Raw genomic sequence first — 25,495 nt, forward strand, 5'->3', positions numbered from 1 at the left:
CTTTTCGGCGTGTTTTTTATTTTATCAAACAGATCAAAAACAGTTTTCCGTGTTTGATACTCTGATCAAAACACTTGGGATGTTGAGAGAACACTCGAGAAGCTGGAAAGCATGACGCGTAGCGGAGTGGTTTCCTACGCTCCTCTCGTGTTCTCTCAACATCCCGCGTGTTTTGATCTGTTTTTGATCTGTTAAATAATGCTCGTTTGAATACTTACAATACAATACAATAACTTTATTTATACTTGAATTACAAGATAGCAAGTACATGCTAATATCTCCAAGTTACTTATTTCCTTTCCACAATTGCTTGCTGCTGCTAAGATTTTTATCAGAGGTATACGATTAACATCCCAGCTTAAAGAAAATGTCCAAGGTAAAGTACAATTTGTTAAGAGAGAAATATTTTCGTTTCAAGGCGTGAGCGCCAAAACCTATTTTCTTGAAGAAAGGCTGTTGTACAAGGCTAAAATCTTGTTATTCAGAAAGTTTAACTTGTTTGGAGGTGGAGTTCACCGATTAAAGTGTTAACATAAAGCAAAAATTTGAATCGAAAATGAGGTTTAGGCCTTCATTTGCTTATTTCCCTTTTTTTTGTTGATAAAAAAGCATGACAAAGCTCTATTGTAACACAAATGCAACAAAACATCTTTGTACAATTGAAAATGCCACTTCAAACAAGCATTTTATCATAGTACATCAGTTTCTAACTGTTTAAAAAAACGAAGTGTCTAGATACCCGGGACCCGGGGACGATTTTCACGAAACACACGAGAAGTACAGAAAAGTAGCGATGTCTTCTATCCGATGTCTTTAAAATTCACAAAGATCTCGAAACAAACTGCACTGCGACTGTAAACACGATTAAACATGGAAATTGAATCTGTGAAACACGGCCGTGGAATTCACACAGACGCGATTTATAGAATAACAAATACCTGGTGGGCAAGAACTCAATAAAGGAAAGTTTACATAATTTAGACAAATCAATAACACTTGCTTGTGTGTTGTATTTGCGAGTAAAGAGTAATTAATTTAGAAATCAAGGTATGTTTGCATGCAGATATCCGTACTTGACTCCCGGGACCAATTCTCAAATTGCTAGATACCCGGCAGACAGTCGCTTGGATTTTGCAAGAACATCGATCAAAAAACGACCCTTTTGCATTGATAGAATAATGCTAAGTGGATGCCGTCGATTGCTTATTAGATTATTGCTTTTTCCTCGATAATCATCACTAAATGTAACCGAAAATATAAGCTTAAACTATGCGTGACACAAACAAATCTTTGTGTCACGCAAGAAATGTTTTTTCCTTGGATTAAAAACATAACAATAGCACTTACCTATTCTTAGATCAAAATTAGGATCAAAACTCATACGAAAGTCTAGTTTTTGGCGCTTTTTGCCACAATTGCTCGTTATTGAAAATAATTTCCTCTTAATTTCATTATTCAAGTCCAAGAATTCCGTGACTTCGTACAATTTCAAAGCCAAATTTAGTGCATTTCCACTACCGTATAGTCCATAATTTGGAATTCTGACAACTTACTTATGACCAACAAAGTAAAAGGTAGTCTTTCCTAACGTTTCCCTTAGTTTATTGTTACATATTTTTATCATTTTTGTCAGCCACGAGGACTACTCGAACGTCTGGATGCTGGAGAGGTCATTGTGGGAGATGGCGGGTTTCTGTTTTGCTTGGAAAAACGTGGTTATGTAAAAGCTGGACCGTGGACTCCTGAAGCAACTGTAGAGCATCCCGAAGCAGGTAGGTAAACCAAACTAGCATTCTTAATTTGTCATTCCTGCAGACTAGCAATAAATAGTTTATGTATTGGATGTGAACAGCTTGCCTATTTTCATACGAAAATCAAACTTGTTTAACCTGTTCCGCCCTTTAACACAATGAATGGATGATATCACTTAAGGCTCGGCTTGGCTCGTATAGGCTTGGCTTGGCTCGTATAGGCTCGTAGGCTCGGCTTGGCTCGGCTTGGCTCGGCTCGGCTCTAGACCTCTCATCGACTAATTATTTTTTTACATTGGATGGACGGTTTGTTTTGTAAAACTGAGAAAGAGTAGATCGTGGTCTTGATATCTAGTAGGTGATTCGCGTGATTGACTCGCAAATTTTGCAGAACACAGTCCTCTATTGTTTCAAGTGACGGGTGTTTCTATTGAACAAATATATACTGACAATCAAAACATAATACTTAGTTAAATAATGAAAAGAGGTGTAACTAAACTTTTTTTTGTATTCACATGCATTGAGCGTTTTATGAATAAATTATATATATATATATATATATATATATATATATATATATATATATAAGAAATCTGTGAATCAATTTTCCGTAAAATAGTGCTCAATATATCGATAGAAGTAGAGCAGAATATAATCCCCTGAAGAGTGAAGCAATTCACGAAACAGGCTTGTCGGGAAAAATGTTGTCTTGACTTTTTCTTCTCGAACAAATATATATATACACTTGATTGCAGGAAGGTTGTAGTATACATTTATACAAATACCTAATTTATTCAGTATATTTAATGATATGCAAGACAGAAAACTCGCTTTATTTATTATTTGTTTCATTCAATGAACGTCAAAATATTTTATTCTTGTGTTTTATATCCTACAGATTATAAATCAATTGGTTTTGAGGGTTAAAAAAGTAAAATTGTAATATGCATCTCATTAGGTATTTGTATAATTGTATAAATGTATACTACAACGTTTCTGTAATCGAGTGTATATATATATATATATATATATACAGCCATTTGCAAAAATTATGGCCGTTTCAAATATACATACGAGTATATCAAAAGTATATCAGACACGACGGGATATCTTTCTTGATATTTTTTTCACAAAGTCCTAGTGATAGACAACTCGAAAAAAATATCAGGGATGACATCCCATAATTTTTGATATACTTGTATATATATTGGAAGCGGCCATAATTTTTGCAAAACGCTGTATATATATATATATTTTTTTTTGTTGTTGTTGTTTTTTTTTTTTTGTTGTTGTTGTTTTTAGAAAACGTGTTTGTCATTGTTCCTTGGACAAGTCATCTAATTGTTTGTTTTTTGATGAGTCAACTTCGTAGAACTCAATTAGGGTGAAACAAAAGCATAAAGTAAAAAGAGTCTAATGCTTTAACAATAGGCTTTGTGACAGAAAAACTATATTTGATGAATAATTAGAACATTTATTTATTTGGATTAATCTTTGACGTAAAATATAGGATGTGGTGCAATCCAGCAAACTAAAAAATAGATGTAGCTGACCACCCCTCCCCCTACAGCACCTCACTTAGAATAGCTATGACATCACCTCTGTAAGGACCCCGATGGAGGAGGGGGGGGGGGGGGGGTACCTCAATGGAACCTCACTATAGAATATGTCACCGTTATTACAGGCCCGGAGTAGGGTCTAGGAGATCGCTCCGGAGTTGCTATTGTAATTATTGGAAGTGCTTCTGATTGGTTCTTAAATCCTATGATTTCACGCTTTAGGCTCTGACGTCATTTTATAGGGGTGGCGTCATCTCAGGGCTGATCCGCAATCCGCCCTGATCCGCCCGGTGCAAAACCGGCACTTCATATCTACTAGTATGGCTGAAAATACTGGTTTCCTTTATATACAGGTATTTCAAAAAAGTTGAACCTAATACCGAACACTTTATACTGAATAGTGCATTCCAAGACCAAAGGGCATTGTGGGTCTTGTTAATTCGAAATAAAAAGTAAATTAGTTAGGCTATTGTTTCAGACGGAATACAATAAAAATAGATTAAATAATTATTCTTAATTCTACTTTAGACAATGTCACTATGACCCACAATGCACTTCGGTCTTGGAATGCACTATTCAGTATGCAGTATTCAGTATTCAACCTTTTTTGAAATAGCTGTGTAAATAAGCCTTTTCATAGTTTAAGAATCGATTCCACTGCGCATGCGATTTTATCCCGAATTCCTCACCTTCTTTTGTCTAAACCTTCTTTTGTTCTTAATTAAACAAAAGAAGGTGAGAAATTCGGGATAAAATCGCATGCGCAGTGGAATCGATTCTTAAACTATGAAAAGGCTTATTCAGGCACTGCCTAAAAGTGGAGCATCTATTGTTTTAGGCACAGGGAACCCAATTTAGATAAAACTGAAAGGTGAAAATGAAAAAGGGAAAACATCTTCAATTATTTTCTCATTTAACATCACGTTGACCAGTGAAAAAAAATCTAAATAACTACAGATAATTTAATACAATATCGTTTTTAGTGAAATTTACATTCCAAAACCAATTTTTAGATAATTCAGAAAATTTTTAGGACAAAACAGCTTTAAACAAAACTGTTGCAAAGTGTTAATGATGTTCAAAATATGAGCTTACTTTTACTCCTAGAGTTTTAATTCGTTTTTAAATGGAACGTATATGTGATTTTTATGATTTTCTTGTCCTAATAAATTTTTTAAAAATTCCTTTTATATCAGCTTCAATTATTTTTCAATTTTTTTTAAAACGAAGCTTACTAGATTTTGATCTTCGAAATTTTATATGCGATTTTCCAATCTGTTGTGGAATTACAATAGTTGAAATGTTAATTATGGTTATTTCTTGCTTTATAAGTTCGTCAGCTGCATCGAGAATTCTTACGAGCGGGTGCCGATGTCATGCATACATTTACCTTTTACGCCAGCGAAGACAAGCTAAAGAACAGAGGAAATGATGCTATCAAGATCGGGGTCAGTAACTTGAACTTAAATTAACTTCTATTGGAAAAACAACTCAATATTTATAAAAAAAAAACCTTCACATGATAATACTACATGATGGTGACCCCAAGGCTAGAGCTAAAGCCGCATTTACACAAACAAAATTCACATTCCCATTGCCATTGTAAAATTTACATTTACTTGTGTGCGCAGTACAGTAGAATACCGAAACAAATATGCTCAAATAAAACTGTGGAAGGAAAAGTAGCCCGTGAATATGCATGCGAACAGTAAATGAAAGACAAGAAATACCTTGGAGTTACAAATTGGCGATCGGAAGTTTAAATGTATAGTTAAACACAACCAGCTCCGTCTGATTTTTTTCCCTCAGTGCGAAGCTATCAACCAAGCAGCATGTGACCTAGCTAGAGAGGTAGCAAACGAAGGAGGAGCTCTTGTAGCTGGCAATATTTGTTTGACAACATCATATTTTAGTGGCAAGGGAAAAGAGGCATGTCAGGCTGAGTACAAGAAGCAATTAGACGTGTTTGTCAAGAATGACGTGGATTTTCTCATTGGAGAGGTGAGATTTTATGGAATTTGGCAGCTTCTGGTCGCAATAATAATGAAAGATATTTCCGTTAAAGCCTGAAATTATTAAAGCAAAGTGCCCCCTTAAATATGACTTTTTCAATTGTATTTTTTTCAGTTGTTTTCCGAAGTCGAGGAAGCAGAGTGGGCGACAGAAGTCATGAAAGCCACGGGGAAACCAGTTGTTTGTTGTCTAACGATCTCAGCCAGTGGTGACCGGAGTGGTGTGTCTGTGAAAGGACTGTACCCTACGTCTTGCTAAAGCTGGTTAGTATCTAGAATATTTGCATGTTTAGGTGCTGGTAGCCATGTTGAAAAAGAAAAGAAATTTTTTACTCTCGGAAATATATATTTTCTCATCTAAAAAGATTGCATTGTTCCTGCCATCCAACATGGCTGCCGTCACGTGATCACCCAAAACCTTTATGTCAGTATATCGATATATTTGAAATCTATTAAGAATCTTGAAAGCAATTTTCAAACTAGTAGGTAAACTGTTACACACATTGATTGTTTCAGGTGCTGATGTCATCAGTGTCAATTGTCGCTTTGACCCTGATGTTTGCATCGAGATAGTACGTCTGATGAAAGCAGCTTTGGACGAAGCCGGGATAAAGAAACATCTCATTATCCAGCCCATAGGCTTCAAAACGCCGGAGTATTTGGGCGGGAATAATAAATGTGACTTTACTGACTTTCCAGAATTCCCATTCGGTAATATAACTTTTAATATCGAGAGATAACATCATTGCAGTGAAACACCGCTGTTTTCCTTAATTACAGATTCATTTACGCAGGGTTCGTTCGATTTTGTTTAGAATATTTATGAGTTCCAGTGAAGGCCAATGGAATTTCAAAGTGTATTATTGCAGGCAGGCAGGCAGACAGGCATAAAACAAAACAACAGACAAACAAACAAACAAAAAAAGAAAGAAAAAAAAAGAAAAGAAAAAAAAGAAAAAAAAAAACGGAAAGCGGTGGATACATTTTTTTGTACCATATTTATGCCTCAATTCGTTATACTTTCAGCTTTAGAATCTCGTATTCTAACGCGATGGGACTGTCATAGATACGCTCGTGAGGCATATGATCTTGGCGTTAGATACATTGGTGCATGTTGTGGCTTTGAGCCTTATCACGTCAGAGCTATCGCCGAAGAAGTGAGTTCATTCTCGTGCTTTAAATTGGATAAATTGATGAATGGGATGAAATGGAATCGAATGGGATGGATGGATTCGATGGGATGGTTTCGTGGATGTATATAGATGAATGGATAGATGGAACATGTTATATGTGCCGGATTTCGTTGTCAAACTGACTTGTAATCTCATTGACAGCTTGCAAAGGAACGTGGTAAATACCCACCAGCAAGTGACAAGCACGGCCTATGGGGGAGCGCCCTTAAACAGCACGCTTTACCATGGGTCAGACCAAGGTAGGTTTGTTGTTTGTATTTATAGTCGGGAGACCCTGAGGAGAGATTTAACTTCAGTTGTATTGATGACTGTTATGTAGTTTGGGCTACCTGTGGTGGTCACGTGATTGCGGTGTGTGACCACATGGCGGGGAGCAACGTATGTAAAACGTTTTAGTTATAATAAAATAAGTTGGATAACACCACGATTACCGTTGAACCCTTAAACATAACATTGGCGACGAGGAGCGGAGTAATCGATTGGTAGAAATGAACGATAAAGCGACGGCAAGTGCCGAAAATCAACCTGGAATAAGCAGTCTTGGCCCAGCAATGGCGAGTTGTTTTGGAAGAATGAACGAGTTCAATCCCGACAACGAAGATTGGTTGACGTATGTGGAGCGGTTGGAAATGTTTTTCATAGTCAATAATGTCCCAGAGGGCAAAAAAGTCGCAAGTTTAGTTACCTTAATGAGAGGTAAGATGTATTCGTTGCTAAAGAATTTAACAGCCCCAACCAAGCCAACCGAGAAGTCCTATAAAGAAATAGTGGAAATCATGGCGAGACACTTGACGCCCAAACCCATTGTCACTGCTGAGAGGTATAAGTTTCACAAGTATGAGCAAGAGGAAGGCCAGTCTGTAAGAGATTTTCTAGCTAAGATTCAGAAACTAGCAGAAACTTGTGCTTTTGGAGCGTTTCGTGACGAAGCCCTGCGAGACAAGTTAGTTTGTGGTCTGAGAGACAGGTCCATCAAAAGGAAATTGCTGGGCGAAGAAGAGTTACCTCTCAAGAAAGCCATAGAAATTGCTGTGGGAATGGAATTGGCAAATAAAGAAATGAATCAATTTCGCACTGAATCATCCCCAGTAAATTATATCCAAAGGGAAGAGTGTTTTAGATGTGGAAGAAGTAACCATTCCCCAGAGAAATGCGTTTTCAAAGATGCAGAATGTCATGCCTGCAAAAGAAAGGGGCACATTAAGCCAAAATGCCCTGAAAAAGGCAAGAAGGGAACAAGAGTCAAAACACAAGATCTGAGGAAGCCAGTGGAGTTGAAAAAGAAGAAGAAAAAAAATTCTAGGATCAAGTTGGTTGGCCACCAAGAACAAAGTAGTGAGTCTAGTGAGTCTGAAAGTGGTGATAGTGACCAATATAATCCCGATGAACGGCCCATGTGGAACCTCAGTCTAGATAAAACCAGAAAACCTGATGCAATTATGGTCCCAATTACTATCAATGACACTCCCTGCGAGCTAGAATTAGACACGGGAGCTGCAGCCACTGTAATACCAGAGAAGATGTGGAAAGATCAGTTCGGAGCAAAACCACTACAGAGATCAGCTGTTATTTTAAAAAGCTACTCAGGTCATATCATACCAGTAGTAGGGGAGACCCTAGTTCATGTCAAGTATTCTGGTCAAGAAGCTGATTTGCCAGTAATCATTACTAGAGGTAAGGGAACAGCATTAATGGGGAGAGACTGGCTGGCAAAGTGAGATTAAACTGGGAAGAGATAAGTAATATCTATCGAGTCAATTGTCCAAAGCCTACATTAGCTGATTTAAAGAAACAGTACCCAACCTCGTTTGATGGGAAACTGGGCACCATCAAAGGAGTTACTGCCAAACTCCAATTGAAAGAAAAGGCAACACCTCAATATTTCAAGCCACGCCCCGTACCCTATGCTCTCAAGGATAAGGTGGCTGAAGAGCTAAGTCGGTTAGAAAAAGAGGGAGTTCTGAAGAAAGTTGAAAGTTCTGACTGGGCTACACCAATAGTACCAGTATTGAAACCTGATGGTTCAGTCAGAATTTGTGGAGACTTTAAGGTAACATTAAACCCATACCTGGATGTACCTGAATACCCAATGCCTACCCCTGAAGAACTGTTTACTAAGTTGAATGGGGGTGAGCTTTTCACCAAGCTAGACCTCAGTAATGCCTATCAGCAGGTTCTTTTACATGAAGAATCACAGCCCTATGTGACAATTACTACTCACTTAGGACTGTACCGATACACAAGGCTTCCTTTTGGCGTAGCAGCGGCACCGGCATTATTTCAACAGATCATGGATAAGCTACTAGATGGTTTGAGTCACACTGGAGGGATCCTAGATGACTTGATAGTCACAGGAGAGAACACTCCCCAGCATACAAAAAATTTGCATGCAGCTCTGAAAAGAATGGAATCACGTGGAGTGAAACTGAAGACATCCAAGTGTAGTATCATGCAGCCCAAGATCGAGTATTTTGCTTTCGTAGTTGACAGAGAGGGAATCCACCCCTCGCCAGAAAAGGTACGAGCGGTGCAGAGGGTGCCAGAACCTAAGAACAAAACTGAACTGCAATCTTTTTTAGGATTAGTTAATTATTACAGAAAGTTTATTCCTAACATGTCCTCGCTGTCAGCCCCACTCAACCAGCTGTTGGCTAAGGATGTTCCCTGGGTTTGGAGTGAGGAATGCCTGCAAGCTTTTCAAGCCTTAAAGGACACGTTAACGTCATCCAAAGTGTTAGTCCATTACAACCCAGCACTGGAAGTACAATTAGCAGCAGATGCCTCTCCTTTTGGCCTAGGGGCGGTGATTTCTCATGTCAGTCAAGAAGGTGTGGAACGTCCAATTGCTTACGCCTCTAGAGCATTAACATCAGCAGAAAGGAACTATTCAGTGATAGAGAAGGAAGCCTTGGCCATAATCTTTGGCATAAGGAAGTTCCAACAGTTCTTGTATGGGCGTAGGTTCACACTTGTGACCGACCACCAACCCCTCACATTATTGTTCGGTCCAAAAAAGGGAATCCCAGCTATTGCAGCATCAAGATTACAGCGATGGGCGATACAACTGTCAGCCTATCAATATGATATCAAGTATAGGTCCTCCAAGAAGAATGCAAACGCCGATGCATTGTCAAGGCTGCCAGAAACAGAGTCAACCGAACTGGATTTCGAATTCGATGAAGCTGGAGCAGTCAACAAAGTACAGATTGAAAGAGTACCAATTGATGTCAACCTCCTACGCACAGAAACAGCTAGGGATCCTCTACTATCCCGAGTCCTGTATTGGACATTGCATGGATGGCCAGAGAAACATGAAGTGCCAGACAATCTGAAAAGTTATTTCACCAAGATAGAGGAGCTCAGTGTAGAAGATGGATGCCTGTTGCGCGGGACACGGGTGGTGATACCAGCAAAATGCAGAGATCGGGTGTTAGCTGAATTACACTTGAACCACCCAGGAATTGTACGCATGAAAGCTTTGGCCCGGATACATGTTTGGTGGCCAGGCCTAGAAACAGACATTGAACAGCTAGTTCGAAGTTGTGAGCAGTGTCAAAGCTCAAATAGTAGGGCACCAACTACCGCAGATAATCCCTGGATATGGCCCCATAAACCCTGGCAGCGACTTCACATTGATTATTGTGGTCCATTTCTTGGGGAGTCCTTCCTGATTGTGATTGATGCTAAAAGTAAATGGTTAGAGGTCCTACGTATGTCTAGCACTACTGCTGAAGCAACCATTGCTGCAATGCGTATGGTGTTTGCAACACATGGTTTACCTGAAGAACTAGTTTCAGACAACGGTCCACAGTTTATTGCTCAATAATTCAAGGAGTTTCTGAAATGTAACAAGATCAAACACATCTTAAGTGCCCCATACCATCCCGCCTCTAATGGGGAAGCGGAAAGAGCGGTTCGAACCTTTAAAAAAGCAATGAAAACTGTTAGAAAGGAGCCAGGAACACTAAATCAGAAGATAGCCTCTTTTCTTTTGAGTTACCGAACCACACCCCACACGGCTACTGGATATACCCCAGCTGAACTGCTAATGGGTAGGCGTATACGCACTAGACTAGATGTGCTACACCCTGACATGGCAAAGAAGGTTGCAAGGCCACAAAAAGGGCTTTGCAGTACAACACCAAAAAGACATTTTAGTGTTGGAGATCCAGTTTTAGTTCAAGATTACCGATCTAATACTAAGGAATCCTGGAGTCAAGGCGTTGTTCTGACCAAGCTAGGCCCAGTAACCTATCAAGTCCAAGTGGGAGAGTTCATTTGGAAACGCCACATTGACCAACTTAAAGAATTTACAGAAAATGTGTGGCCACCCAGGAGAGAAGAGTTCCCGGAGACGTTGGGAAACTCTTTGTCACCTGTACCTCAAAGGGATGTCAACCCATCTGTACCACAGGGGTATGTAAACTCACCAACACAACAGCTGCCAGTACCCCAAAGAGATAGAGCTCTGCCAATCCCACCTATACCAGTCCAACCTGAAGCGAAAGGGCAGACCCTCCAAGAAACCCCCTCAGAGGTGATATCAACAAGAGATGCAGCAGGGAAACCAAGTCCTAAACCACCTTCATCAGGTCGACGTTACCCACTACGAGCGAGGAAACCACCTCAGCGTTTGATCACAGAGTCATAGGAACATTTGACATTATAATTTAATTTGTTTATATTATTGGAACAGTTGTTGATTGTTTAGAACATTGACTTTCATAAGGAAGGAAGGAGTGTTATGTAGTTTGGGCTACCTGTGGTGGTCACGTGATTGCGGTGTGTGACCACATGGCGGGGAGCAACGTATGTAAAACGTTTTAGTTATAATAAAATAAGTTGGATAACACCACGATTACCGTTGAACCCTTAAACATAACAATGACAATGCAAGATATCATATTTCGAAAGTAGAAATGTCTTTAGTTTTGCTGCAGTGAAGCAACTTTGTAACGTAGATAACATAGATTGGAAGTTTCAGGTATAATAATGCACGCACATTTAATGCGTTGCCTGCCTCGCAAGGTCAAGAATATAGAGGAGCTTCTTGGATTTAAAATCAATCTAAAACGAAAAAATTCTGTTATTGGTTACTTTACTAATGATTGAATGAGAGTTTGGAAATATTTCATTCGAATTCATTTTTGTAATATCAGGACTCCTTTTGAATTGATAGCTCAGTTAAATTGGATATTTCCTGTCAAAATATTGATATAAAAATAAGTAAATAAAGATTCATTGGCCAATTCAGACGCGAAATAGCTATATATTACAAAACTTGTATTATTGCAGGTCAACAAGGTCTTACTGGGAGAACGTAGAACCAACTAGTGGTCGTCCTTATGCTGGAGCAATGAGAAAGGTAGCCGACATCTTTAATAAGTCATCAGGACATCAAGACATGAAGCAACAAGTAGAAATGACGTCAGAGAAAGAAGTCCAAGAGCTGAAGGATCGTATTGAGAAAAGCGAGACTCACGTTGGAATGTGAATGGAATATGAGAGTGCATAACTCGTTTAGTTCTCATTAATATTAAATACTTCAATTTACATTCAAGTTCTTCTTAGTTCAGGGTTAGCCTTGACTTTGCGTAGAATATTCATGTGTTCCACTAAATGTCTTCATAATTGTCCTATTTCACTATGACGTCACATCAAACCAATCTATTGTTTAAACGCAAAGGATCGTGGTCGTACCCGTATCAATCCACGAAGAGAAGTAGAATAGCCAGCAAACGCTCAGAACGCCCCATGCATGGCTTAATTACAGCTCATTTCGTTCGTCATCTAAACCCGAACGAAATGAGCTGTAATTAAACCATGGGGCTGTTCAATATATCAACATCACACGGTGGGAGTTTTATTTGATTTTTATTATTTTAAAGCGTAAAAATGAGGATTCAAAAATACCCATGATACCCATATTATCTTTGTCTGTCTGTCTGTCTCTCGATCGATTCAGTTATTCAACACTAACGGTAAGCCTGGGCTACCTGTGATATAGGGATAGGGATGTGGGGTAGGGATCCGAACCGAACCCCGCAGGACGTCTGCAACGGAGGCTAGTGATATCGGTGTGTTGGTGGGAGGTGATGACGTGGCCACTCTCCTCTTCCTCTCCCTTTTCTTGCGCTGCTAAGCATGCAAGTCAAACCAACATAATAGAATTGTATACATTTTGGACACTTGCTATTGGTGACGGGTATATACTCAAGAACCTAAATGACGTATATATCATAGAACCGTTAGAACCATTACGTGCTCGTTTTTTAAACACTACACTATGGGATAGCGGTGGGGGATAGCGGTGGCGGTGCCTCTTACAATGGAAGCATTACTGACCCATTTCCCCAGAGAAAAACAAATCAATGTATAAACAACCAATATCTTCATTAGTTTATTGAAGAGTATTGAGATCATGGTAGAATTTCAAATCATCTACAATCAGCTTCACTCTCTCATTAGAAGCCTTCCAAACTTTTAAGTAATCTGAATAAATTATGCCGAAGTCTAGCGCAAAAGCGATGAACACAGTCCAGGGCATTCCTGTCACAAGCCCCGTGATAGCCACACCAAGGGCTGTCGGGAACTTGTCATGATAAAGCTGGAGGCATATGAACACTAGACAAAAGAGTTGGATGAGGACCGTCAGATGTATTAGAATGGAAATGATGGTGATCACTATGTTTTCGGTTGTGAACGGAGGCCACATCCACTAGAAAGATGAAAAATGTGTAAATATTTTATTTTGCTTTAAAAAAGAGGAAGCGGAGAAATAAGAGAGGAGAAGGAGAGGAGGAGGAGAGGAGAAGGAGAGGAGGAGGATGAGGAGGAGGAGGAAGAGAGGAGGAGAGGAGAAAGAGAGGAGGAGGAGAGGAGAGGACGAGGAGGAGAGGAGGACGAGGACGAGGACTATTTTCACATTTCACTATTAATACTGTCTTTATGAAACTGTTGCGCGATCTTAATTTGATTTTTTTAAAATTCATTTGAATTATTTTTATAATAACATATTATGTGTTAAGCTTCAACATACTTACCTGATTGAATGGCTTGAGAACCATTTTTGTTTTATACTGGAATTCACAAATCGTACATTTATTGGTCTTCGTAACCGTCAGCCATCGTTCAATGCAAGCTCGGTGAACGTTGCCCAACGTCCCACTACACAAGCAAGGCTGAATAAGTCTTTGATGCCCTCTTTTTCCTCCAGTTTCATGGCATATTCGGCAAAATGGTTCATCATGGGCGTCAGCGTTGTGGTTTAAGGGAATCTCTGTGAATGGTACGTTTGTCTTCAAGCCATTACTCTTTGGTTTGTCCGACGGTTGTTCGACAGAAGGAAGCGCTTCCGCCATATCGGGACGACAATGTGATATCTTATTTTACTCCAGTTGTCTGGGCTTCTCGAACCATACTGACACTGTTTTGAGATACTTTGCGGAACGTCCAATGCAGTTCCACTTTGACGTCACAAAGGAAAGAAGCTAAATCTGACGTCTTCCATCCAATCAATTCATACAAAAATCCATTTTGACGTCATAAAGGGATATAGTTGATGACGACTTCCACTGAATGCGATATAAAATCCAGTTTGAGGTCATAAAGAAATGAAGCTAAATGCGACGTCTTCCACTGATATCAATACGAAAATCCATATTTACGTCATAAAAGGAATGAAGTTGAATATGACGTCTTTCACTAAATACGCATGCTGCTCTTATTTCATAAACATGTCCATTTTTATGTTTCTATGCCTAGTTATTTTTTGTTTGTATATATTGTTACATCCCATAGTTATTTTATATATATCTCAAGTTAAAACGTTTTCACGTTTCGTTTTCGAGTGCCATAAGTTAGATAACTGAGAGGTTAATTATGTTACCTTCGTAAAATAAAGATTTAAACTGAAAAAATAAAATAAATATAAAAATCCATTTTGATGTCATAATATTCGAACATGATGTAATATAATGCGCGCGCAAAAATCATCAGTCTCATTTTCTCGCAATCGATCGATCTGATTGTCACTTTTCGAAGGAGAAAATGTTTATAACTATCTAAATAAAGGCTGGCATAATAAAGAAGACCAAAGGGCGATGCATGTATTACACGGACAGAAAAAGAAGAGAATGCAGAACTAATCGAACTTTGAGTACACAACAAGTAGACCATTAATTCAGAAAATGCACTCAGTAACATATCTTTAGTCATTGAAAAAACAGAGCGTTTTCATACATAAGTTTTGTTGTAAAGACTAGAGATCGCTCGGCTTTTACTTTGTTACACGAGTTGTCAGTCGTACTGAAAACCGTTTTACAAGGTTTAAAGGCAAGTCTTAAGCCGCTTTAAAAAAGAATAATTGTACGACTTTGTACCCAAATTACCTCAAAGAAGGAGAACGTATATTATACATAAATAATGAGTCAATATATATTTTTAAAAACTTTGTACACACAAAAGACAAGTATAAACATAGATATGCGTAATTATATAAAAAACATGGACTTCATATCAATTTTGTCATAATATTAACAATTATCACTGACCATACGCATGCATTGTATGATAATCCGCTGACATGTTTTACTGCGCCTTCGGAAGTTTCTTGCCACCAACATCTGAAAATTAATGAAACAATGAAATAGAATTATCAATAATCATTTTAAAATGGTTTAGGGATTTTCCCAATGGAACTTTACCGAATTTGATTGAGTGACCACGAAACAATGGTTCTTAGGCGAGGTCGGACTTGATAAAATGCAGTAAATGTATGAACACATCAAGTCCATCCTTGGCCTGGAACCAATGTGTCTTGGCCGGTGACTCAAGCGAAAAGACTACTTTAGAGTTCCAAATTAGCCTGCAAAGCAGGCGTTCTTGTGGGTTTGGGGAAAAACCGGGGTTTTGGGGGAACTTTGGACATTTGGAACGAGCGAGAATATGAAACCGAGCAAAAAAGCTAGGTCCCATTTTTCTCGCGGGCACGTAGTCGAAACAGGAACCCCAAAAAGCCGATTCTTTCTCAAACCCATCACAAGAACGCCGGCTGTGCAGGCTAGTTCCAAATTACCGCTGTGTTTTTTTGATGCCAGACTCATTTACTCAGGGTTAACCTCGAATCAATTTCTAAATATTCACAAATACCAACAGTAAAGTGAAGAATGCACAACTTCAAAAATACGAATACCTTCGGTCTTCGGTCCTTCATTGCAACTTACCGACTCCTTACCGTACGTTGTAGATTAATGTTCACAATATATAGCCACTGGAACACATGAATATTCTGCACAAAATCAAGACTAGCCCTGAGCAACAGAGAATTCGAAACTGGAGCATTGCGAAAGGATCCATTAAAAATGACATAAAGTCATGCAACACACTATAAACCGTTTACCTACAGGCTTTACTAACGTACCAGTCACATAACAGACTTCGACTGTGGCGCCAAACGAAGCCAATTCATCCAACCATATTTGTTGCTTCGTCGACAAGCGATCTCTAGGTCCCTTGACCTCAACAATCTAGATATTAAATTTTGTATTAAACATTTTACTCACTATCCCGCTTCTGTTGGAAGGGGAGAGGGTGTGGGGGGGGGGAGGGGGGGTGGTGGAGGGAGCTCGAAGGAGGAAAGGAGGGAGAAAAAGGGAGGTAGAGAAGAAGTGGATAGATGGGATGGTTGAGGATGGGATGGGTGGATGGGACGAGATAGAATATAATGGATGGATATGGATGAATGGACGGATGGATGAGTGGGTGGATGAATTGGGATGGGACATGACAGATGGATGGATGGATAGATGATCATATGATGGACAAATGGAAGAATGGATGAGATGGGATGGAATAGAATGGGATATGAAAAATGTATGGATCAATGGATACAGTTGTAGTTAATATCATCAACTCACCCTGTATTGCAGATTGCTGGAATTCCAGACAACCAAATCAGGCATCCCAGAATGCCAATGACGCATGTCTTCAGCGAAATGTTTAAATACACCAGACAAGACTTTACCTCCAATACACGATACAAATTGCTAAATAGAAATAGAACAATGAAGAAAGATCATGGGATTTTAATTATTTTTACACACAACTACACACGTAAAAAATATGAATTCACTGAATAGAAATGGCAATGAAAGGGTGGAAAGGTGGAAAGGAGGATGGACGGACGGACGGACGGACGGATGGATCTATGTATGTATGGATGGATGGATGGATGGAAGGAAAGGAAGGAAGGAAGGAAGGAAGGAAGGAAGGAAGGAAGGAAGGAAGGAAGGAAGGAAGGAAGGAAGGAAGGAAGGAAGGAAGGAAGGATGGAAGGGAGGAAGGAAGGAAGGATAGGAGATGTTACCTTTGCTTGTTGTATGTCCTCAAACCTTTCCCAGTTGACACCAGAGCATATATGCCCCTCATGTTCGACCCAAGATTTTTCAAGCATCTTTATTAGATCCTGTATCATATAAAAGTAGTAGAATAGTTGTTAAGCTAGCTACAATTGACTTAAACATACCGATTGCCAGAACAGTCACATTGGTGATATATATTAAAAAAACACGTTATCATTAAAATCATGTCTTCAAGCATCGGTAAACACTATAGAAAGGCACACGATATTGCACCTAAAGACATTAATAAGAACTTTGTTATCTAAAGAAAGTGTCAGAGTAAGTTTGATTGCTTGTTGTATAAAATGTTCTACATTAGAGACAGAAGACCGACTATCAACATTTAATCTCCCTAAGGGCAAAACTCTTTGCTTAGCATTATGTTAATTTATTGCCATTAAGTTTGTGATTTTTGCCTGATATTTTGATCACTCGCTTGATAATGGCGTCTGATCGAAAACGAAACGTCGCTCTCTACACTTAAATTTTCATCTGAATGTCTACTTCCAAAAATTTTACTTATAACGGTAATTTGAAGTTTTTTTTAGAGCAGTTTTCGTATGACTGTGAAAAGCTCAGTGCCGTAAGCGGTTTTTTTACGCGCAATATGATTGGTCTTGCATTGCCTTGACCTTGGCGTGACCGTGTCTGCGCCGTGTTTATGCCGTGTTCCGGGTATTTGATTGGATGGAGAGTAAATTCTCGTGCAATGTGATTGGTCTGGCGTATCTCTTGCTGTGTCACGACCGTGTTCGTGCCGTGAACTTTTCACAGTCATACGAAAACTGCACTAAGCTAAAATAATATGTACCTCCGTAGAGCTGTTTTCTATTTCTTGTAGCCGTTGTTCGATTACTTGTTTCCTCTTGGGGTAGAAGGTATCATAATTGATATCTAGAGGAGCTGTCTAAAATGTACAATTTACCGATTAACATCTACGTCATTATCGTTCTCGATAATTATCATCATTCTCATTATAATCATCTTAATCAATATCAATCATTCACACAAGTATTTTCATAGGTATCAACACCACGGCCACTAGCTTCATCATCATATCATCACCATTATCATCATCCACCATCATCATCAACATTATCATCACTATCACTATCACCATCACCACCACCATCACCACCACCATCACCATCACCATCATCATCATCATCAACATTATCATCACTATCACTATCACCATCACCACCACCATCACCATCACCATCACCATCACCATCACCATCACCATCACCATCACCATCACCATCACCATCACCATCACCATTACCATCATCATCATCAACATCCATTATCAGCTTCACGACTATCATATCATTTCCATTAGTATCATCCATCATTATCATTATCATCATCTATCATCAACTTCATAACCACCATCAAATCATTTCCGTCATCCATCATCGGCAGTAGCAGCATCACCACCAATACCACCATCACCACCATCCGTCATTGGTAGCAGCAGCAGCAGCAACAACAGCATCACCACTATTCGTCATTAGCAGCAGCATCAACAACAGCATCACCGCCATCCGTCATTGGCAGCAGCAGCAGCAACAACAGCATCAACACCATCCGTCATTGGCAGCAGGAGCAACAACAGCATCAACACCATCCGTCACTGGCAGCAGCAGCAACAACAGCATCAACACCATCCGTCACTGGCAGCAGCAGCAACAACAGCATCACCATCATCTTCCATCATAAGCAGCGGCATTTATCACCAAAACCACAAACATCATCTTCAACACCATTACAAGGATCTGACTAAAAAAACGCTCTCTTTGTCGACCTACCTGAAACTTGCCTCTGAAGACATCAGGAATCCCATCTAGAAATAAAACATCCCAAAAGAAAAGACCATAAAGTGTAGTGAAGGTTGATGTTTCTCCGTGAATACCTTCATCATATCCCTGCTGTCTGTAATGAAATAACGCAAAATCCTCCACACCAAGACATGTCATGCTGTCTTCTTTGATGAGTCCTGTTTTAGTCACCTCGTGGGATATGAATTTACCAAGTTCAGCTGATCTTTTACCACTGATTGTTATCTGACGGGAGACAGGACGTGATAGATTAAATAATCTGTCTTTCGATTGCATACTTTTATGCACTGGCTTTTTGCTGTCAAACAAGCTTTATTTTACATGCCTTATTTGGTAAAAACAGGCAGTTTCGCATCGAAACATCAGTTTGACGTACAAAAGCATAAAAGTATGAGAATATTTTATCGCCGGTCCTACTAATTTTGTACGTCGCGCTGTAAAAAGCCGATATAAAGACTACGTCATATGAACGTGTTATTGCACCCTAAGAATATTGAGTGGTTTATTTGAAAGACTTCATCCGCCACGAAACAAACATCAGGTCAAAAAGAGAGAGAGAGAGGAGGGGGGATGGGAGACTAAAAAAAATAACGTGATAACCACCCCCCCCCCCCTTCCTTAAAGCACTTTTAACAAAGAAAACTCCCTTAGTTTTCTTACACTTTCAGCAGGGCGTGGTTCAACAAGGAGTGCATTATCGATGTCACAAACATTTTCCTCTATATTCTTCTTCTTCTTGTTAAATGAAGCTGACGACAAAATCTTCTTGGCGCGCTGAACAAGAGCCAAGCGACGGCCAAACCGAACATGACTATCTTCCAAACCTTGACGTATGATTTGTAAAGCCTAAAATAAAAAAAAAATTGGAGTAAGACTGAGAAAGCTCTGATAGGATGCCTCCCGAATAGAACTCTTTACCTTGGACATAATGTTTTCCCATTTCAAACCACGTGTTATTCCCTTGAGAATAAAATCCTTTGTTTGAGTTGTATCCATATTCATGTCTCTTCCCATGCGCAACCGTTAAACAAAGAAACGATACTCTAGAGAATGACACGTGGTCTGAATTGGGAAAACATCACACCCAAGCTAAAGAGGATTGCTTTGCTTAATATTATTAAATCCTTGGCAATATTAATCAAGATTTACCGTGCTTTTCATTTCAAAGTATGAGGAATTCCTTTAGCATTGATAAATTAATTAAAAGTGAAGAAATAGAAAACGCGCGCGCGTGCTGTGTGCAGTTATAAAGCACGCGAGGATAGGTAGAACACGAGGGAAGTGTTAGGAGAACCACGACGTGCAGTGGAGTGCTTCTCGACACTTCTCGAATGCTTTGTCAATCTTCAAGTGCTTTATAAATTCACACAGCACAGCAAGCAAGTTTTCAGATTTCTTTCATTACAAAATGCAAAGGGCGCGTGTGTGCTGTGTGTTCTCATAAAGCATGTGCTCCTAACCAATCAGAATGCCAGATTTATGAGAGTTATTTTATAATTAACAATAGAACATGATAAACTAAATGGATGGTGATGTTAATGTCTAACGTGTGTTATGCTCATGAGTATTATTCCTTTCTTCTTCAACTATTTCTTTAACTATTTCAACCTTTAGTAACTCTTATAAGCTCCTTACCTTGTCAGGTTGTTTTAAATGTTGGTGTACGTTCAAAGCAAGTCTCTCCCACCACAGCCCCCGACAGTCAGCGCAATACGTATCCTGCTTTAGAAGAAGTTCTAGTTGGCCAACTGCTTCTTCGTACTGTCTCTTTTTCTGTAGCACTTCCACGCCAAGGAAACACATCTTGGTGTAAGCCCATTCAGCAGTGAAGCATCGTAGATGAACAGGAAGACTCGAAGAGAAAGTCTGAGAAATGTAAAACAAAATATAAAAATTAATGAAATGAGGTATATTAAGCCAAAATTGGAGGTGAATTTCCATTAAGCTCTGGCTGAACCGAAGTCATATGAAAGAGTCTAGTTGAATGGCATGTCCACACTTATCCGAATTTTTTTTCCTTTTTCCGGATTGTACTTGGAAATGAGTTTTTGGAAATTGGATTACTTTGTGAAAGAGATTCAAAAATGCTACGTGTGACCTAGATTTTTTTTGAAAACGGAATTTAAAAAATCCATTTTCAAAAATATCTGAATACTTGTGCACATGACATGAAATAACCCTGTAATTATATTTTACGTTGAACAAAAAGCCCTCAATGCCAAATCTAAATGAAATTTAGAAGTTGATTTTTGTGGAAAAATGAAACCCAAAGAAAAACCAACAAAGGACGTTTGTGAGAGGAGGAGCATTACTGCACACAATCCCCCCCCCCCCATGCTTCTCTTACCTTAGATTTCTTTTTAAGAGTAGACAAAATATCTTTGAAGCATTTTGCAGCCTTGGGGTAGAAGCTATATGCAGCATTCAAATCTCCTTTTTCTTCAAGAGCGATAAACATATCATGTTTCTCTTGGTATGCCTCTGTGAACTTGATCATGTGATCTCTGTCCTTAAAGATTGGTTCTTGCCTGATGATACTGTATTGTGGATACACAAGTTTTCCCATGTTGACTAGCATAATGGTTGACCTGGTAAAAATTTATCTTCAGTTAATATGACAACCCATTTTGGGGGTCCTTGGGGTGGGGTGGGGTAACCCTAGTTACAGTTGATGATGATGATGATAATGATGACGATGATGATAAACTTTATTTAAATACATGTATGTTGATGTATTTATAGCCCATTGAGTTATCTAACTTATGTCAGCTCTGATAGTGATGATGGTGATACTAATGATAATAATTGATGATGATAATGATGAATGATTATTTGTGATGTGGTGGTGCATAGTTGTGATGGTGATGATGTTATACTGTCATAACTGCCAACTAGTTAGCTCATTGGCAAGAGCATCGGTCTCTTGTCACGAGGTCATGGCTCAAGTCCTGGCCTGACCAACACTCAGGATCTTGAAATAACTAAGGAGAAGGTGCTGCCTTTGTTATTACATCTGCAAATGGTTGAACCATCTGGTGGCTCAGATGACCATATTAATAAACTACATGCAGAGACGCTCAAAGAGGACCACAAGTTTATCAGTTGAATTAGTGTCAAGTGCCATCCTCTAAAGTTGATGCATCATTTATTTTATGATAGATGTGTTGATCATCACAGTGAATGAGCGATCTAAGCGAACGCTGTAAAGAAAGACTTGTAATAACGCAATAATGTTATTACATATAGTGGCTTGATGAACCCAACAAAAATGACCGCTCACCAACAGGATTGGCTTCATAGCTCAGTTGGTAGAGCATCGCACCGGCATCACGGAGGTCATGGGTTCGATTCCCATTGAAGCTTGAAATAATATTTTCAAGTCTTTCTTTACAGCATTCGCTTAGATCGCTCATTCATTGTGATGATCAACACATCTATCATTATTTCACCACAGTTCTACCCATTCAATATTCACATTTATTTTATTTAATACATTTTAAAAAATGTTTAAGTCCACTAAAAATTACAGATAGCAAAGTAGAATATACACTGCACATACAGTTGCTGTGATTGTCCATTGTATTTGTTCTCCTCATCTTCAGGAATGATGTTCATACTAAACAACAACAGTAGCCTGGAGAACACAGATTTACAGTCTGATGACACACGGACACATGCACCAAGTGCCTCTTTGGCTCTATGTGAAATAGATACAGAGTTCAAAATAAAATAGATCACTATATATCTTATTGTCCATAATGGATGTATTATCTATTGTCCCCAACCACCAATGGGGACTTGAATTGAGAGTGTTTGGAATTTAAAAAAGAAAAAGAAAAAGAAAAAGAAAAAGAAAAAGAAAAAGGAAAAGAAAAAGAAAAAGGAAAAGAAAAAGAAAAAGAAAAAGAAAAAGAAGAAAAGAAAAGAAATAAAAAGAAAGGAAATGAAAGGAAAAGAAAAGAAAAGAAAAGAAAAGAAAAGGAAGAAAACATTAAAATATTGTAACAGCAAAATAAAATTACCTTTTCAATAACAAGGCAAATCCATTGCCAAACAAGGTTTTCTGTGACCCCCCATGCTTGATCAGACACTCTATAATACATTCTTTTTTCTGTTGAGTTGATTTAAAAATAACATGCAGTGCTTTGGCAAGGTCTTTAAGTTCAACAGCAGACAACAGTTGCAGAGCCTCTTTCAAGTTTGTCATTTTTTCCTCATTTTCAAGAAATCCTAAAGTCAAAAAAGTATAGGATAACTCAATGCAGCTTATCTATGATGGGTTTTATAGAGGGAGGGATGGTAGTAGGATTTTAAGATAATAGTAATAAAATAAACCTCTCTCAGTGTAAAAAAAAAAAAAAAAAAAAAGCCTTCCATCATTATTTCCCTATTTGAAATCAATTCATTATCGATATTCTGCACTCATCAAAGTCAGGGTATATGTAACTTACAGATCAAACCCTGAAGCAATCTCTGGCCTTATCAAAATCAGGGCACGACTAACTCACAGATCGAACCCTGCAACGACCTCTGGGTTGATTAAAATATTAGGTTACTGCTAGCTCACAGATCGCACCCTGCAACGACCTCTGGGTTGATTAAAATATTAGGCTACTGCTAGCTCACAGATCGAACCCTGCAATGACCTCTGGGTTGATTAAAATATTAGGTTACTGCTAGCTCACAGATCGCACCCTGCAACAACCTCTGGGTTGATTAAAATATTAGGTTACTGCTAGTTCACAGATCGAACCCTGCAACGACCTCTGGGTTGATTAAAATTAGGTTACTGCTAGCTCACAGATCGAACCCTGCAACGACCTGAAATAACTTCTGGGCTGATTAATGTCAGGGTAAAGCTAACTCACAATAAATTGGGATTGGAATATGTAGTGTGTAAAGTTTTAAGGAGGGAGGAGGAGGACAGGGGGGGATGGAGAGACTGATGAGAAAACCTTGAATGTTGAGTCCATTAACTGAACCTGAGACCCCAAATGCAAGAATGCACTAGTGCTATGCCACCCTTGCTCCCAAATACAACAGATAAACTACCCACACCCACCTGAGTGCACTAGAGTATCCAATACTGGGGTAAGATCCTCAGATATCTTTGAATAAACCAACTTTGAACATCTAAACCATCCAGGTTTTCTCTGAAACAATCGAATATACAGTTTTTGAGCTGCTGGTTGAAACTCCTGAAACTGCTTGATGATTGTTTGGTCAGCATCATTGAACAACTTTCTGTCCTCTTCGTTTGAGAGCACAGAGTCAAGAACAAGCTTGAAGTTGGCTAAGTAATTTGGATCTGAAAGTTGTTCTGGATTTACTGTAGCATCATTATTTTCCTCCATCATATCAAGGCTTTCTCCCTCTGTCAATTCAGTATCATCGGCAACTTTCAGGGTGCAACCATTTAGGAACTCAGAGTCACTGCTTGCACAATCTTTACCTAATTCCATATCATCAGAAATGTCATTTTCATAATTATCTGAAATATTTGCTTTCTTATTCCCCATTTCTTCATTTTCCAATTCATTATTCAATGCAGATTTCATTTCCAATAAATTTTCTGGGCATTCAACACTTGCCTTGCCATCTGATTCTAGGTCACTTAATAGGAGAGGATTTGCAAGCTCATTATTTAATCCTTCCAAAATATCTTCTTCATCTTCATCAACATCAATAGGAGTAATTTCAGGGCTCTTGTTTGAAGATATTAAGTTCTGACTTGAGTATTTACTTGGGCTTGGCTTGATTGTTTGATCAGATAATATATCGGTCATAGAATTTTTTATATTCATTTCTCCTAAAGATTTTATTGGACCAGTGTTAGACTTATTATGTGCAATAGTATTTGAAATTCTTTGTTTAGTTTTAGGAGGTATAAATGGTTTGTTTTCTCGCACATTTTCTGAAAGCTCTCCTGTCCGTTTGCATTCAATGTCTTCATTCGTACCACCCTTGCAAGACCCATCCAGATGGCTATTAATGTCAGCGTATAAAACCTCTGTTTTACAAGCTGGACAGGGAACGATTTTAGCTGGTTCTAGCGACTTTCTTGGGTTATTCACCCAACAATCAAATATAGTTCTGTTGCGTTTCTTTGGAGAAACTATTCCAGATATGTTGTGGTTTTTCTCTCGCGATCTCTTCACTTGGGGAGTAATTTCCTTTGACTTTGACTCAGTTATTGAAACATCTTTGCTGTTCCTAGTGCCAGACTTGAATACAGCTGTGGTATTTGCTTTGCTAGACTTCACGGTGACCACGTTAGTACGACTCTTCGAAGCTTTCTCACCATCACTTTCGACATCATCATTTTCTTCCACATAATTCGAAGTTATTTTCCTGTTCAGTGACAACTTTGATTTTCTATCCATAACAGCACATCAGAACTTGTATTTGACACTTCTGATTAACTGAATGACCGTTAAAAATAAGATATCCAGCGAAAACTCATTGAGATCAAAATGTTGTTGGCTCAGAGGTCATAGCCGCCGTAAAACGACCCAGGCGGGATACTTAGTGTACTTCATTCATGCAGAACATCTCAATGCATCACACACCGAAGTATTCTACACTAAATAATATACGCTGGTAACTATTGAGGGTTTTTGTAAAATTCTAGGTTTTAAAGATAACTTAAATTGTCTTCTTGATTAATCTGCTTAACTTTTGTTCCCGCCAAATTTAAATGACAACCTTGATACTTGTTATTCAGCGGTATTTACCTCAG

The 25,495-nt window shown here is 38.8% G+C and overlaps 3 protein-coding genes, 1 non-coding gene and 1 pseudogene across 5 annotated transcripts; 3 read left to right on the forward strand and 2 right to left on the reverse strand.

Moving 5' to 3' along the window:
• The first annotated feature begins 228 nt into the window (after positions 1 to 228).
• On the forward strand, positions 229 to 12,070 carry LOC116297515 (betaine--homocysteine S-methyltransferase 1-like; annotated as a pseudogene). Its single transcript, XR_016121624.1, has 9 exons — positions 229 to 376; positions 1,634 to 1,772; positions 4,643 to 4,758; positions 5,120 to 5,311; positions 5,438 to 5,586; positions 5,839 to 6,033; positions 6,349 to 6,479; positions 6,657 to 6,754; positions 11,811 to 12,070. The product of XR_016121624.1 is annotated as a betaine--homocysteine S-methyltransferase 1-like (transcript).
• LOC148914038 (uncharacterized) lies at positions 6,795 to 8,233 on the forward strand. The gene has a single exon (XM_089039545.1). It carries the CDS (start codon positions 7,004 to 7,006, stop codon positions 8,231 to 8,233), a length of 1,230 nt encoding a protein of 409 aa, XP_088895671.1. The 5' UTR covers positions 6,795 to 7,003.
• An 845-nt stretch (positions 12,071 to 12,915) lies between the features above and the next one.
• Positions 12,916 to 14,598, reverse strand: LOC116305410 (E3 ubiquitin-protein ligase MARCHF2-like). Its single transcript, XM_031715305.2, has 2 exons — positions 13,559 to 14,598; positions 12,916 to 13,233 (listed from the first exon to the last, which is right to left on the reverse strand). The coding sequence occupies exons 1-2, from the start codon at positions 13,874 to 13,876 to the stop codon at positions 12,916 to 12,918; spliced, it is 636 nt and encodes a 211-aa protein (XP_031571165.1). The 5' UTR covers positions 13,877 to 14,598.
• A 107-nt stretch (positions 14,599 to 14,705) lies between these two features.
• Positions 14,706 to 25,414, reverse strand: LOC116305415 (fanconi-associated nuclease 1). Its single transcript, XM_089039543.1, has 12 exons — positions 23,819 to 25,414; positions 22,779 to 22,986; positions 22,316 to 22,453; positions 21,104 to 21,344; positions 20,392 to 20,622; positions 19,417 to 19,602; positions 18,727 to 18,981; positions 17,727 to 17,822; positions 16,882 to 16,980; positions 16,433 to 16,561; positions 15,937 to 16,042; positions 14,706 to 15,139 (listed from the first exon to the last, which is right to left on the reverse strand). Exons 1-12 carry the CDS (start codon positions 25,137 to 25,139, stop codon positions 15,105 to 15,107), a joined length of 3,045 nt encoding a protein of 1,014 aa, XP_088895669.1. The 5' UTR covers positions 25,140 to 25,414; the 3' UTR covers positions 14,706 to 15,104.
• Positions 22,047 to 22,119, forward strand: Trnaa-ggc (transfer RNA alanine (anticodon GGC)). The gene has a single exon. It is a non-coding gene; the product is annotated as a tRNA-Ala (tRNA).
• Positions 25,415 to 25,495: the final 81 nt, after the last annotated feature.

This window comes from Actinia tenebrosa, unplaced genomic scaffold (genome assembly GCF_029948245.1).
Source record: "Actinia tenebrosa isolate PJP-AT-01 unplaced genomic scaffold, QUT_ActTen_1.0 PGA_scaffold0__85_contigs__length_37466705, whole genome shotgun sequence".
Lineage (NCBI taxonomy): Eukaryota > Metazoa > Cnidaria > Anthozoa > Actiniaria > Actiniidae > Actinia > Actinia tenebrosa.